General features: G+C 37.1%; 2 protein-coding genes, 1 long non-coding RNA gene and 1 pseudogene across 5 annotated transcripts; 2 read left to right on the forward strand and 2 right to left on the reverse strand.

Annotated features, from left to right (window-relative positions):
- Positions 1-631: 631 nt before the first annotated feature.
- Positions 632-4305, forward strand: LOC114749044 (ras-related protein RABC1-like). 3 transcript variants are annotated; one of them, XM_028937510.1, is made up of 7 exons: positions 632-703; positions 993-1162; positions 1273-1341; positions 1521-1586; positions 2326-2447; positions 3554-3682; positions 3905-4305. In XM_028937510.1, the coding sequence occupies exons 2-7, from the start codon at positions 1027-1029 to the stop codon at positions 4010-4012; spliced, it is 630 nt and encodes a 209-aa protein (XP_028793343.1). In that variant the 5' UTR covers positions 632-703; positions 993-1026; the 3' UTR covers positions 4013-4305. The 3 variants fall into 3 exon arrangements, with proteins under 3 accessions (XP_028793343.1, XP_028793344.1, XP_028793342.1); XM_028937511.1 differs by lacking the exon at positions 632-703 and adding an exon at positions 825-899; XM_028937509.1 differs by lacking the exon at positions 632-703 and having other exon boundaries at positions 829-1162.
- Positions 4306-5706: 1401 nt separating this feature from the next.
- On the forward strand, positions 5707-7559 carry LOC114749043 (uncharacterized). The gene is made up of 3 exons (XM_028937508.1): positions 5707-6120; positions 6770-6908; positions 6991-7559. Exons 1-3 carry the CDS (start codon positions 5770-5772, stop codon positions 7173-7175), a joined length of 675 nt encoding a protein of 224 aa, XP_028793341.1. The 5' UTR covers positions 5707-5769; the 3' UTR covers positions 7176-7559.
- A 674-nt stretch (positions 7560-8233) lies between these two features.
- On the reverse strand, positions 8234-14305 carry LOC114749049 (protein NETWORKED 1D-like; annotated as a pseudogene).
- A 30-nt stretch (positions 14306-14335) lies between these two features.
- Positions 14336-15261, reverse strand: LOC114749040 (uncharacterized). The gene is made up of 3 exons (XR_003740524.1): positions 15146-15261; positions 14668-14730; positions 14336-14363 (listed from the first exon to the last, which is right to left on the reverse strand). It is a non-coding gene; the product is annotated as an uncharacterized LOC114749040 (long non-coding RNA).
- Positions 15262-15642: the final 381 nt, after the last annotated feature.

Consider the following 15642-nt stretch of genomic DNA (forward strand, 5'->3'; position numbering starts at 1 on the left):
TTATTTTAGTTTTAAATATAAAATCTTTTTTTATATTTATCAATTTTTTTAAGATATTCCTTATAATAGTAATAGTTCTAGCTAATACATTATAATAATGGTAGTTCTAGCTAATACATTTGATTAACAAAGATATTATAAGAAAAATAACACATATTTATTACAAGTAACTAACTTAATTAATCTTCATAATTTACTTAAATTAGTGAATTATCTCTTATACTACCTCCAGTCCTTAATATAAGACCTTATTTGATTTTTATTTTGATCGTAAATATAAGACTCCAATTTACTTTGGCTCTATATTTATACATTTTTTCTCAAAGTAATCCTTTTGGTAATGATAGTTCTAGCCAATACACTTGATTAGCAGGGATATTTTAGGAAAGATAACACTTATTTACTACAAATAACCAATTTAACTTATTTTTTAAATTTTTTTTAAATTAATCAATTAACTCTTATAATTAGGATTGGAAGTAGTATTAAGGAGAGGTAGTATTAATAATATTATTAATATTTTTGAAATAAGATGGGAATAATTTTAAGTCGGCGTGGGAGTCTCAAGGAGAATTAAGCGGCAAACCCGCATACGGTAAGGGGCTTCATTTCGTGGCGCCTAGTGCTCAAATTTGTTTCTTCTTCCTCTCATCTTTCATTCCTGAATTCCCTCCTTCCTTGTTTCTTTCTTCCACTTTTTAAGGTACAGAAATCCTTTGGACATAAAAAAGGCACAGAAATCGCTGTGTCTATGTTTCTCGTTTCGAATTATGCGTGTCTAAACTCAAAGTTGATTTTTAAGAAAAATGAAGTTAACATTCCACGATCGTTCTTTTTCTTTTTTTGCTTGTCACCTGGATGATTTCAGAAATAGGATTTCGTGTTAGGTCTTTATTCTGGTAATGTCTCTCGCAGCATTTTCCAAGAGATGGATGTTTGACGTCGTGTATTTTACGCTTGTCTGTTGCTATTTCTTCTGTTGATTCTTTCAGTGATTGGTGATTTGGTGTTCCAAGGTGGATTGTGATGGATTCAACTTCGAGTCAGTCCGAATTCGATTACATGTTTAAGCTGTTGATGATTGGGGACTCCGGGGTTGGGAAGAGTAGTCTGCTCCTATGTTTCACTATTGATACCTTTGAAGATCTCACCCCCACAATCGGTACGATTATCGAACCCAATGTATGTTAATTTTATGGGGTTGTTCTTTGATTTGGATCTTATTTTGGTATTCCAGTACTTATCTGCTTTCTTATGTGTTGTCACATGTAGGTGTTGATTTTAAGGTCAAGCATGTGACTTTAGGCGGTAAAAAGCTGAAGCTTGCCATTTGGGATACAGGTATTAACTATTATTTTATCAGCACTCTATTTCCTAATGTTTCACATCATGCTTTTTGTCTTTTCAGGAAATCCTTTTATAAGATTGCTGATATCGTGATAAAAAATGATCATGGATGGATTTTGATTGTTTAAGTTATTGTACCGTATCTGATTATTTTCCTTCTCTAACAAATGCAGCCGGTCAAGAGAGATTCAGAACACTAACAAGTTCTTACTACCGAGGGGCACAGGGGATCATCATGGGCAAGTTTTTACCCTCTAGTTTTTGGATCTTCCTTATATACAAAATATTATATGCTGGATTTTGTAAAATTTTTATTGCACTTAATATATCTAAACCTGTTGTAGACTGTATTCTATTGATAAAAATGGTATCAACATATTCTTGTTAAGTTGGTGGCCAGAATTAGAACACCTGCGATATGAGAAGGAGAAGATGTTGTTAATCGTATAAATCTATGGTGTAATTTTCATCTAGGAATTACTATTTATAAATAAAAATGTGGTAGTTTTTTACTTATCAGTAAATTAGGAGTTAGTATTTAGTTCAGTTTTTTTGGGTTTTGGGATATATTATCTTGCATTTATGTTTTATTGGAATTTTAATTGTGTTTCATCCAAGTTATGATTTTTTGAGTTTTACGAGATCATATTGAAAAATTTAAACTTTTATGCCCTTGAAACAACTTTTCTACATGTTAAACACTTGCAGTATGAAACACTTAAACTACAGGAAGCGCATGTTTGGCTTCTTAGTAAAGTTTATTGTCTTCTATCTTTTTGATTCATGGCAATTTAATGAACAGACTGGAATTCCTCCTAAGATGTAAAATATTGGTTGGTTTCATTGTGTAATGATGGATATTTGAATTAGATGCGATGGAATAGATTGTCATGGGTTATGGGACCCTGTAGTTCGTACTAGAATTTCACTTTTGCATTTGCTGCTGATCTTTATATTTTACTCCTTATGCCGATGCAGTTTATGATGTAACTCGACGAGAAACATTTACTAATTTATCTGAAATATGGGCAAAGGAAATAGATCTTTATTCAACAAATCAGGACTGCATCAAGATGCTTGTTGGGAACAAAGTGGATAAGGTATCTTTTAAGAAGCTCACAAGCATAAGCTGCTTCTTTTTAAGAAGCTTTGAACGACGTCTTGATCAATAAGTGATTTTCTACTGCAAATTTCTGCCTGGTGCCTGACCTAAGGCCCAGTCTGCTATTTTTGATTCACTTGAGTATTGCTGTTCCCTTTATTTCTGCTTACAATGTTTAATCCTCGGCTGTTAAATTCTAAATTTCTGGCGAGTCTGGATTGACAGTTAATGCATACGATTAGGAAAAGTTGGACCATAGAAAAACTGTCGGGCACCGTTAGAGACAGGCAAATCTAAAATTGACTAGGAGAAGAGGGGCAGATCTCCTGCCATTCAATTTTTCCAGTTCTCTCCGGGTTTTGGATGCCTATAGAGAGAAAGTACGTTAGCTATGAATTTGAATATTACTATGGTAGCATTCTGTTGTGACCCTGCTTTAATATTCAACAAAACCTGAAACCAGACCAGCAAAATGAAACAGAGCAGCAATAAATGAGGAAAATCCTGAGGCTTTGATATTAGTATTTCAGAACTGAATCAAAGATACAACAAGCTTCCCTGATTCAAGCCAAAGCCCTATTTCCCCCTAATACCAAAATAGATCACAACAGCAACTAGCAAACAAAAGGTTACACTGGAAATACAATAAACGCGGCTAACACAGCGGCTCTCCCATGGCATTCGAGAGGCCAGTTCTCTCCCTCACAACTCTTTTCCAAAATAAGTCCTAAGGCATTTCAGTTTCATTACGAAGCAACATAGTCTCCCAAAAGCAGTCCTACCCCGCCTACAAGGTTTAAGACTCACAAGGCTAGTAGCTAGCTGCCAATTAGAGTTGCTCCTCATTTCCTGGAGCTCTGGGATAATTGTTTTGACCAGTGGATTTATCTTCTTCCCTTGGTTGCTTCCTTATTTTCCTCCCATATGTCTTCTTAATGCCTGCAGTTATATCACATTCCAACTAATTAAAATAAACAACCCTTCTTGACTTCTATATTTGTTTCTTTTCTGACTAATGAATTGTATTTGAACTTTGTACTTGATATGTTCTTGCGTTCCATAATGGGATTAAATGTGCAAGAGGGTGAGACCATTGTTTTGCAGGAGGGTGATCGAGTTGTATCTAAGGAAGAGGGAATAGACTTTGCCCGAGAATACGGATGCTTATTTATTGAATGCAGTGCTAAAACTCGAATTAATGTACAGCAGTGTTTTGAAGAGCTTGTTTTGAAGGTATGTTGCCCGTTCCTGAGCACATTTGGGGCTTTTATTCGGATGCCATATAAATTCCTTATGCACAAAAAATTAAATAGAGCCAGAAAAATTGGTAGGGGGGGCAAATGGAAATGGCCGGAAGCTACTTTTGAATTTGAGAATATGTATTAATATTCTTGTTGTGGGGAACAATAGCTGGATGACATAAAATGGTTCAAGTGATGTTGCATGTTGTTGCAGATCCTGGATACGCCTAGTCTCTTAGCTGAGGGCTCCAAGGGGCTCAAAAAGAACATTTTTAATGACAACCCTCCTCAAGATGATGCATCCACTAGTAATTGTTGTTGATGTTTTTGCACTAGCAGCACAAGGTTACAAGCAAGATCGACCTATCATTTATAGGGAGTCTTACATGTTGTGCTTTAGATTTAAAAAATCACATTTTTTAACACGTTTATTGATTGTTTAGGGGCTCCACAAGTCATTATTCACATTTTAGCTTCACATATAAGGTTCTTGTCTGTCATGACTTGTAATGTCAAATGTAGGAGTGTAATGATTATTCCTTTTATGCATTGATTAGTTGAAAACTTGGTGGAGATAATGTGATGTAATGGAGGATTTGTTACCCCAAAAGTAAAAGCAATTGTACATCATAACTACGCAATGATTTTCCTCCAACTTTCGATCAACTGTTTTTTCAACGAAATAATTAGTAGATAAGCTTGTTTCTTGGATGATTGTAGGGGAGATAAGATCATGTAAAAAGTTTTACTACTGAAGTAAAATTAATAAATAACGTGTGAATTAATGAATTATAGAGTTTAGTATTACAATTATAATTTGTATAAACCATAGATAATAATTTTTTTTTTGGGGGTAAAACAAAATATAGATATCTTGTTTTGATCAATGTTGATATCATCATCAATATTGATATCAATCAATGAATCTTATCATCATCATAAAATATGAAATTCATAATAATTCATACTACTTTCATGGTGTGAATAGTTATTAAAAAAAGAAAACTTACCGTGTGTCATTTGTGTAGTGGATTTGATCTGATAACCAAAAAATTCATAAATTTTATCAATTTAGTTTGAAAAACTTCTGTTGTTCACAGAGCTTATCCACAGTTGTTAATGCCAACTGATATATTTCTCCAATAGAAATGTCAGCCATATTTCTATGGAGTGTTTACGTTTCGGCTTTAAGATAAGATACGATCATTTAATTAAGTGAAAATTATTTTGCAAGTATCTGTAGTTTTTCTCAATTTTTAATTTGGTATTTGTGTATTTCTTTTGTACTTAAACACTGTAATTTTGCTCTGTTAACATAAGTAGTTTTTGTATAAGAGCTAATGATACTAATAGAGCCAAGTTACAAAAGCTTTTGATTAAGAGGAAAAAACACACATTAAAAATTAAAGAAAACTATAGATACCTACGAAATGGTTTTCCCTTCAATTAATATCACATTTTTACTCACAAAATTTGGGAAAAATATTTTTTAGATTAAATAGTGATATAATATACTTATTTTTAAATCTAACTTAGACAAATTGGAAGAGATTGGCTTTAACGAACATACAATTTAAAATTATACACATATACTTCCTAAGACTCTAAATACAAAAATTAGACAATTAATCTGTAAATATTAAAAATTATTAGCTGAGTTATTTATAAAAAGGTTATCTATTGTTTCCTTAAAATATATTATTTAATTTTTTATATTGAAAACTACTCATATCAATAAAATTTTTCATTTAATATGTACAATTAATAAAAAATTGTTTTAAAAATAAATTTAAAAGATAAGATAATTAAAAGTGTAGGACTGAATTTAAATTTAGGTATTTTAACCAAATTTAATTATAAATTTTCCAAACTAAAATTGCAAAATTAACTTTTATATTTATATCTCATTCCTAAAGTCGCAACGTGTTTAATACATTTACTTTATAATACGTGTGGACGGAGGATTGTGTAGTACGGAATAAAATCAAAAAATGAGGTTATCATCGCATCCTCGGCTCTGGGAAGGGAACGTCATTTTGGCTGCACGGAGGATCTGTTTTCGATTCCGAATTCGCAACTATGGGTGCGTCCTGCAAAGCGCCACACATTTCTTATCTTCCTTCTCCCCTTCTTCGACGAAACCCCAGATTCAGGATTCAGAATTGCCATAGTCCCAATTCTAGACGCCAATTCCCAAACAGACGTTTGTTTCTCTTCTCTCTTCCACTCTCTGGTTTCCTTCTCCTTCCTCATAAATTTCAGTCTGGGTCTTCCTATGCTGCCGATCAATATGATCCTGTTACTGCGGTTGAAAAGGATGCGAGTGCTGTAATATCGCGGAGAGTTTCAGAAGCTGTGGAGTTGTTGGAGAAAGGGAGGGAATTGCAGGCTCAGGGTGACTTCAATGGCGCTCTTGCCTACTTTTCTACGGTAATAATCCCTCATCACTTTTCCTTTTTTGACTTAGTTTGATAGTCTGTTGATGTCAGAGGAGCGTTCTTGATTTTCCATTTGATTGTATGACTACAAGATCTTAAAAATAATTCTTAATTTTGATGACTGACCATGGTGTTCTCTCCCACCCCACCCCCCCCAAAAAAAAAAAATCTTCCTTCCTTAAGGGTAAGTGCACAATTTGGTCATCTACATTTCAATTCTTTAGCATCCCAATCCATTTTGTATTGTAAATTACATACAAGATCCGTCTTAGATTTAGGAGATTTAGGACAGGAGGATTATCTACCATGATGGTGTGATAAACGAGTTTAAACCTTTTCTATTATGGTATGATTGAGCCAAATGATTTATGTAAATGTTAAGTTTTATCAGGTGTTACGTGGTTCATTTTAAACCCCATGAAAATACAGACTCATTCTAGTTGATTGTATGCAGATAATTTAAAGCCTTTATAGATGCGCCATTAAATGAAATTCATAATTTTGATGTGGAGCGCCAAACCTGAATAACACGGTTGACAGGACATAACACCAAGTGTCATTGAGTTTATCATTGAAATTTATGTTTTGATTTTCCTAGTGATCTGTACTCAAGTATACATACAAATATGCACTTGTTATAGGTTATTGAAAACTACAAAGACTTGGCATTGTCAGACTATGCTAGGGTAGGAAGAGCACTTGCGCTGTATGAAGTTGGTGACAGAGAACAAGCTATAGCAGAAATGGAAGATGTTTCAATATCTCTAAAAGGCTATCCGGGTAAACGCCTTGAATCATTATGCTTTACAGAAGGAATTTTACAACCTTGTTCTAATACTGTATTTTTGTTTCCCAAAACCAGAGGTTCATGCAGCTCTTGCTGCAGCCTTGTACACAGATAAGCATGCCCCTTTGCTTGCAGAGAACCAGTTCACCATTGCTACTCTGCTTGATCCACATTTTTCAGACCTCTCTTATGTCAGAGACAGAAAGCACTGGCCACCAAGTTTGATCAGTTCTCTGCAGCAATTCATTACACTATCCTAGGAATCCGTAACTCTATTTCTGAAAGGTTCCCCAGTAGGTTCTGTTTACAAAAGATATATAGATCATATCAACCATGAGATGAAAGGACACATAGGTAAGTTAATCTATTTGTGTTCTGCGAGAGGAGTCTATATATATAAGCTATGTTGAATGTATACGTATTCATCGCATACTTAGCAGTGCCAAGCTAAATCAAGGCGTTTATAGAAGCTGCAGGTCAACACGCGCAAATGTAAATGAACAATTTTCCAGTGGTTAGTTATACTGAAATGTAATTCATTATCTTTCGTATATTTTTTTATTTGTCTCTGCTCTAAGTTAAATTGACCAAAGGAGCATATTTGAAAGAAGTGTTTATACGTCGCCTCTGTATTTGAAATGGTACTGTTAGCTGGCAAACTTAGGATTTGTTTGGAGCTTTGTTCAAAACAGACTTTTAAGCAAGTTCATATAAGTTAAGACAAAACTCTTCTCACATACTTACTTCGTATTCTATAAATTATGTTTGAAAAATTACTTATAAGTCAATCCAAAAGTCCTTAGCAGTTAAGCAGAAGACCAGGACTAATCGGAAGAATGGCACTTGCTGAAGTTCAATCCTCTTAGATGTTTGGTTTAACTTATTTTATTTTGTTTTGTATAAGATAAATATATGATGAGAGTTTTATATCGTAATGCACAAAAGTAATTTTTTCTGAATGTAGTTCAACTTTTTGAATTTTGTTGTAGTTGAGAGGGTGGATACAAATATATTGATGCTGAATCCTCTTTCGATAGGTACCGTTTGTAACAACAAAAGGTTATAAAGGTGGTTGATACGTATACAATAGGAAACAAGTCATACAAAAAGGTCGATGAGTTCATAATAAGAAAAAAGTTGCATAAAAAAAGTTTGACAAATGTGCGAGTAAGCGGCGGAAATTATTAAGAGGAAAAGGTGGGGATAGTAGGGAGGATTGTGGACTAGACGATCTATGTTTCTTCTTCTCTCTCTGGACCTGATATTTGCCCATTGTGCAAATTTTCAAAACATTAGGAATTAAATCACAAAACTTCACTAACTAATGAATTAACCCAATTCAATTCCGAACTGCAAAATATATTCAGTTAAGCACTTAAGCTAGAAAGCTATACATAAACTAAGCATGGAGGGCATAACATAAATATTTTTTTCCTTGAAAAAAAAATGAATGTTATCAGTTAGACATCGCTAGTCATCTGCCTCTAAATTTCCTGAAGACAACTGGTAAGCTCTAAACTATGCCTTGGTGGGAGGCTGAACACATCCACAAAAGGGTGCTTTCTTCCTCTTGTGGATAACCGTTCTTGATCTCGTCCCTCCATAAAGATAATCTCGCAGAAGCACCCTAGCACTTCGATCAGCAGTCATTCTTGCTTTTCCTGTACTTTGTTTCTCTTCGTCAAGCTTCAGAAGCAGAAATTGCAGTCTCTGCACATCCATTTGAAGCTTTCCTATTTTTTCCGATGCTCTCCGCGCTTGTTCTGCGGCTCTCCTTCTGCTTCTATTGACGCTTCCGCTGCTCTCGTCGGAATCTGTTCCCCCTGCTCGCTTCCCCCCAAACGACACCGTTCCGTCTCTTACTTTCCTCAACAACTTCCGGTTTCCGTCAAACAGCTTTGTGATGACTTCTTCAGAAGCTTCAAGCTGCCGTTTAACTGTATCGTACTCAATATCCTTCCCCATTGGGATTTGTTTGGTGATTTCTACCTTCTTTATCAAGTCTTGCACGACGATGTGAAGGTTTGTGAGCTTTTGTGCATCGGTGTCAAGTTTGTCTAGAAGCTTCCGCTTGCTGTTTTCGTCACGGCCCTCTGTGAATCTTCTTGAATTTGAGACCTCTAATTTGTCCACGCTCAATTCCTTTTCAGTCATTGACTCTGTGGAGGGAATTTTAGTTCTGGATTCCCTGCTTGCTCTTCTTTGATGGTGGCTCGATGGTCTGGTAGCCGTTTTGTGCGCCTTTCCGACAGTTAGACCAATGCTGCTATTCCTATCTGCAGTTTCCCATAGCTCGAGCATCGGATCATCAGCATCAAGAGTTTCTCTTCGAGTTAGCCCGTACGACGAACATTCTGACATTTGATCAAGCATGATGTCTTTGGGCAGAACCTCGTTGTCTGCGTACTGGATTGTTGGCAATGATTTCCTCATCACCTTTTCATCAGTGAGTTTATCCTCTGCTTCATCCACTAGAGTAATATGCTTGCTGATTTGAATGTTTTCTAGGTGTCGGCTGCTTCCAGATTTTGGTTCTTGAATCTCCTTGAGTTTGTCCTTCCGTCTGAAACTTCCATTCATTTGTTTCACAGCCATTTCAATCGCATTGATCCTTTTCTGTATGTGTTGGAAGTCTGGGAGGGAATCTGGTGCCGTGATGAGATCTCTGCTCATTTGTGCACTGCCTTCAGCGTATTGTTTTTTCGCCAAATTATTAGCCTGGAAACAGTGAGTGCAGGCCATTAAATTAAATCCAGAAAAAGAAATGCGTGCAATCATCTACGCTGACGTGTGTGTGTGACCACCGTATTATATAGTATGTATTATAATACATAAACACACACATATACAAACATTTCTTTTAATATAAAAATTTAACAAGCTTGCAGCTTATTTCTCATATTTCATGCAATGCATGAAAACCAAATAAAAATAGTAAAATAATTTTCCTTTTTTATATGCAAAGCTAATCAGCTTTCACTCAGGCAAAGGAAAACTAACTGAGCATGCTTCATCTTATAAGTGAATGGCAACCCAAGCCATCCGTTTAGGGATACGATTAGAAGAAAAGTTCATAATTGTAGGATCGCACTAATATCCCGAACTTCCTTCCCTTGCCTTTCCCACCAGAGCTGTAGAGCATAATTGCATAAACAACGAGAGACTTCAACCATGACCAAAAGAAAAGGCTTGGCCAAGATTTCAAATAATATATCCAAGAAAAGTAGGCATGCTATCCGGAGATTTTAAATCCCCAACCCCCCCCCCCCCCCAAAAAAAAAAAAAAAAACCGACTTATGCAGTTTAATGGACAAAAGCAACCATGAGCTCAAGCAGGGGCATCTAACTGGCGCCAAACCTGTCCCGTGGTTTCCCTTCCCCACTCGCATAGAACCACAAACACAAATTACCCTAGTGGCAGAACCAAACACTAAGAGTTTGTCAATACCTTTTCTTCTGCGTTGTCATGAGATTTTGCCAGTACGAGAGTCTGCGTCTCCAATGATGATATACAATTGTCCAAAGCACTGACAGCTGGGCCAAAAGAAGCCAACCGATCACGCAGTCTTCCATTTTCACTTTCTAATTCGCTAACTCTGTGTTTCAGCCTTTTACTTTCCACACCTGTGGAGGTCCTTCCCTTTTCAAGTTTCCTACATGCATCTGCTAGCTCACAGACCTTTCCTTTAAGTACGGTTTCATTGATGGTAGAAATCTGCAATTCAGCATAGAGTGTGGCGGCCAGAGTTTCGCACTGTCCAACCTCTTTTTCAAGGTCATTATGATTTGAACAAAGTTCATCAAGATCTTCACCTAACTCCTCAAGTGCCAGGAGTTTTTCAAAGACTGTGTTTTGGTAGACCACAGAAACAATAGATTGAGCTATTGTCTGGGAAATCATGGCACGGATCTCTTCTTCCAGATTAAATTTCTCTTCATTAAGATCTACGAATCTTCTCATCAATGATGTTTTCTCTTCAAAAGTTTTGCATCTTTCTTCCTTTAAGTCACTGTACAACTCATCCAAGTCTGACAGCTGCCTCCGCAAATTCTCTATCTCAGTTGCCATTACTCGCATTCTCTCTTCTCCCTTGCTCATTGTCAAATTCAATTCCTCATTCTTACCCAATATCTGTTGCAACTCTGCTTGTAATGCCATGAATTGCACAGATTGGTTCCTCAACTCCTCATCCCGGTCAGTTCTTTCTGTCACAAGCTCTTGTACCCTTGGTTCCAACTGCCCCAGTAATGCAACAAGAACCGAATTTTCAATAGCTAGTTTCTGGCTTTTGTTGAATTCTGTAGCTAAAGAATTTTGTGCCTCCTGAAGTTTGCCATGTTTAGGATTCAGAAGCCTCTGCTCTTCTTCAATTATATCTCCATAGAAATGCTCACGGTTGATGTCAAGAGACTTCAGAACCTGAAGCAACCCATTCCTTAGTATTCTAGTTTTTTCACACAAAGAATTCATGTCAGCCTGCATTTGATCATTTTCTTTCTTCAATTCAGATATCAGCTCTTCAGACATTTTGGATGTCTCCGAGCATCTCTGGTATTCAACAAGAAGGGAGAAGCTCTTTTTCTCCAAATCCCGGATAGACTTCTGTAAGATGAAATTTTCAATTTGAGCGCTTACAGCTCTATCTAGTTCATCCTCATATTCCTTTTTCTGGCATTTTGCATCATCTTGTAGAACATGAATTTCTAATTCCTTCTCAGCCAATTGAATTTTATTGAGTTGCACAATTCTGGAATGCTCTTCTCTCTCAGCATATAAGGAAGACAGTAGCTCGTTTACCTTTTGAAGTGCAGATTCCTTTTCTCCTTTCAATTCCAAGTGCTTCATCTCCAATTCACTACGTTGTTTCTCTAGATTTTTCAGTGTTTGCTGAGTGGTGATGAACTGTGAAAGAAGAGTGTCTTTCTCAGAAATGAGACTTGAGTTCTCGTGATCAAGTAACTCGCATGAGTCCTCTAAGATTTTTGACTTTAGCCTTAGTCCTTCAAGTTCAGCATTTACATCAAATAGAGAATTTTCCAAAAGTTTGTTCTTTTCTGAAAGCTTTTGTAGCTTCTCAATTGTAGCCTGTAACTGAGAAAACAAAGTGGCCTTCTCAGAAGCAAGGGTGGATTTCTCCACAAGTAGAGACTGGCATGTTTCTTCTAACAACTTTACGTTTCCTCTAACACACTCCAACTCCTTTTTCAAGTTGGAAAGGGAATTTTCCAATACAGCATTTTTTCCCACAAGGTTATCCATGATCTCTAGTTTTTCAAGAAAAGCAGCTTTCTCGCTTCTGTCAGCCTCACATGTCTCCTTCAGCTTTGAGTTCTCATCCTGCAAACTCTTAATTGATGATAAAAAGCACTGTGGATCAAGCCCATTTAACCCCACCTCGCCCATCGTAGCTTCGTGTCTTTTATTGGCATTGTTGAGCTCCTCTTTAAGACAGAAAATTTCTTGCTGAAGAGAATTTCTTTCCTCCACTCGCAGTTTGATCTCCTGTTCGAGTTTTGCTATTTTGTCCCTCAAATTTGATATCTCATCCTGCCAATTTCTAAAGGACAACGATGAAGATAATTGGAGCTCATGCAGACATTGGTTTTCCTCCTTGACCCTTTGTACTTCATGCTCTAAAGCCTTCTTACAGCATTCAACATTTTCCAAAATTTCAGCCTTATTATGAAGTTCAACAGCTAGAGATCTAAGCTCTTCCTGAGATTGAGAATGCAAATGTTGAAGATTTTGGAAAGCGGTTTCAGCCTCCTTGAATCGTAGTCGCTCCTCTTGTACGCAAGTCCACAGCCTACCCAATTCCTTTTGCTTCTCGTTAAGTTCTTCACTCTGAGAGCCAATCTTTGGACTAAAGACTGCAATTCAGACTGAAGAGTATGATTAGATGTTTCTAGGAAAAGACGCTTCTGTTCAGAACTCTCTAACTTTTCAGCCTCATCCTGTACATTACAAGTTAGCCTGCGCATCTCCTCTTCTGCACAAGAGAGTTTATGCTCTAAGCTGGAAATTATATCCAAGCATTGCTGATAACGGAGAGCAGCATCATCATGCTCGCCTGTAAGCTTAGCAATTTCCAGCTTCATGGCGCCGAGTTCATTTTCAGCATTGTTAGCTTGCTCATTAATCCTCTTTGCATTCTTCTCAGCTTGCATTAGTCTCTCCTCCAATTTTGATGATGTCTCCACGCACTGTTTATATTGATCAAGAGCAGCTTCTTTTTCAGCTTCTACTCTAGCAAGGTCCTGCTTGAGTGAGTCAGCTTCTATTTCTGCTTTAGTAGCTCGTTCATCAAATTCTCCTGCATCTTTCAGAGCCGAAGAAATTTTGTTCTCCAGGTTCGAAATTTTCTCCAAGCACTGCTGGTACTGAACAAGACTAACTTCCCTTTCAGCCTGTAATCTGATGAGCACATCCTTCAAGGTTTGAACTTCAGTTTCTGCTTACTTGCTCGTTCGTCAAGTCCTCGAGAGTTCTCCTGCGTGTTAAAAACTTCTGACTCTAGATTTGACAGTCTCTCCATACTCTGCTGATACTGAAGCAAGCCAGCTTCCCTTTCACCTTCTAATTTAGCGAGGGCTTTCTTCAAGGCCAAGATTTCCGTCTCAGTTTTAGCCATCCGTTCAGCCTCAGACAAGCCTCGAATCGCAGTATCATTGCTCTGCTCTCCGGTGTCAAGAAAATTAAGCCCCTTCCGAGCTCGCCCTTCTGCAAATTTTCCATTGCTCATATGTTCACCAGATGCAAATGGATCATTGAAACTGCTTTAAACCCCTTGCACTAATAACAGAATCAGATTCTTCGATAACAGCACCGTTTCTCTTCATATCATGAAAATGAGATGGAGAGGTCACAGAAACATCCTTGTGCAATTGATCTGAGTCAAGAAATGCACGTGAAGTGGGGCGTCTTAGGAGTACGTGGCTCAGAATCATCAGGCGGAATCGGAGGAACTTGGTTGGGGAATGCCTCCGCCATGGTGTGGTGAGCCTGACGGATCACAACGGTGGCATGATCATATCTCTCGGCCAATGCACGGTATGCCCTGTAAAACTCTTCAACCAATTTCATGAGCTCCGGGCGTTTCTTATAATACATTTCTGCCTCCTTGCAAAGGAATCTGCATCTTCTTCAATAAGCTTGATCATTTGCCTCACCTTCACATCCATATCTGTTAAAGAGGAGAGAAATAGAAAGCATTTCAACATCCTATAGCTATTAATACTATTACGATGTTCAACGTTTGGAAACAGAAATTGTATAAGCAGTGCTTACCAGAAAGGTTTTCCTGGAGCCATTTTGAGTTCTTGGGGCTAATATGGCTGTCCCACCACCATGAATACATTCCCTAGAATCTGCATGGGCCACAACGGCCATCGCTCAACCCAGCAATAACACTCACTTATATAGGATGTTAGATGTTGGACCTTATATTCTGCGGAAAATCGAGGAAGAAGATCAGAGCGACGCCACAAAATAGGTGCATTTGACTACTAAAGTCGACGGAAACTATGAGAAAGTCTCTTGTTGCTTGCATATAAGCAATACAGAAGGGATGCAAAACATTCAGTTTCAGATAAGTCCTTGTATTAAGACGGCTTGGAATTATGAAAAATCTTAAAATAAGAGATCCGAAAAATTTGAAATTTGTTTTGGCACGTTATAACTAATGCAATAATATTATTTTTTTCACAAAAAATATAAATATAAAATTATTAAAACAACTGCACGAAAATTACCTGGTCAATCGAACCCAAGCTGAAGGCTGAAATATATGATATGGTGGGATTAGTGCAAACTACCTGATCAAAGAGAAAACTCACCAATTAGAACAATGGAAAACAAATAAGTATCAGAATCCTACCAACAACACATTCAAACATTATACTCAATTGCGGCAAAAAAATAACGAATTGGCCGTTTGTCTTCAGTTTTTAGCCAGCATTAGTACGACCATGTATGGATAAAAACCATGTCCATATTATTCCAATCACCTGATGAATCAAAGCCCACCGAAGTAATATACCACAGAGAGAGAGAGAGAGAGAGGAGTAGAGATGGAGATGGAGAAATCAAACGGTCAAGTGAACCAAGTGTGGAAACAAGAAGGTTACAGGCATGGGTGAGAGATAAACTTTCGAAGAACCCCAACGAAGAATCTTCCATAACGAATGGTAAAAATTATGTAATTCAGTACCCTGTACCCAGATAACTCACCCGGGGGTAAAAAACTTTCACTGTTCCGTTACGACTACTACCAGCGGCGGCGAACCACTTCAGCTGCTATTCTTTCTTTTTCTATTTTTCTTTTATTTTCTTTTGCATTTTCCTAGATCACCCATGGTGGCCAGATCTTTCTTTGCACACATGTTCTCTGTGTTTCTGTCTCCCGCTCGCTTTTGCGCTTTATGGGGCAGTATGGGGTCGTCCTGAACGTTTGAGTACTGACAATGAGAAAAGCAAACAACCAACACAAAAAAGTGGACGGAAATATAAAACCATCCGAAACAAAACATAGTAATTGAGTCATTTGAAATTAATTACCATTTTCAGGATCGACATGAATCTGATACTCCATTTATTTCCTAAATCAGACTTCACCGGTAATCAAGTCTTCCTGCATGAAGAAATTCAGATGGAGATTTATGGGATGATCGCTTTAACTTTTCGAAAAATGTGAAAAATACGTGGACGAAACATTGAGGTGACGTGTA

This window comes from Neltuma alba, unplaced genomic scaffold, assembly GCF_004799145.2.
Source record: "Neltuma alba isolate B1F8T4 unplaced genomic scaffold, ASM479914v2 tig00005930_pilon, whole genome shotgun sequence".
NCBI lineage: Eukaryota > Viridiplantae > Streptophyta > Magnoliopsida > Fabales > Fabaceae > Neltuma > Neltuma alba.

Coding starts and splice junctions, on each gene's coding strand:
- LOC114749043 (XM_028937508.1), top strand. CDS start 5,770: ATGGGTGCGTCCTGCAAAGCGCCACACATTTCTTATCTTCCTTCTCCC. Junction 6,121..6,769: donor CTCTTGCCTACTTTTCTACG/GTAATAATCCCT, acceptor CACTTGTTATAG/GTTATTGAAAACTACAAAGA. Junction 6,909..6,990: donor ATCTCTAAAAGGCTATCCGG/GTAAACGCCTTG, acceptor TCCCAAAACCAG/AGGTTCATGCAGCTCTTGCT.
- LOC114749044 (XM_028937510.1), top strand. CDS start 1,027: ATGGATTCAACTTCGAGTCAGTCCGAATTCGATTACATGTTTAAGCTG. Junction 1,163..1,272: donor AGATCTCACCCCCACAATCG/GTACGATTATCG, acceptor TGTCACATGTAG/GTGTTGATTTTAAGGTCAAG. Junction 3,683..3,904: donor TTGAAGAGCTTGTTTTGAAG/GTATGTTGCCCG, acceptor ATGTTGTTGCAG/ATCCTGGATACGCCTAGTCT.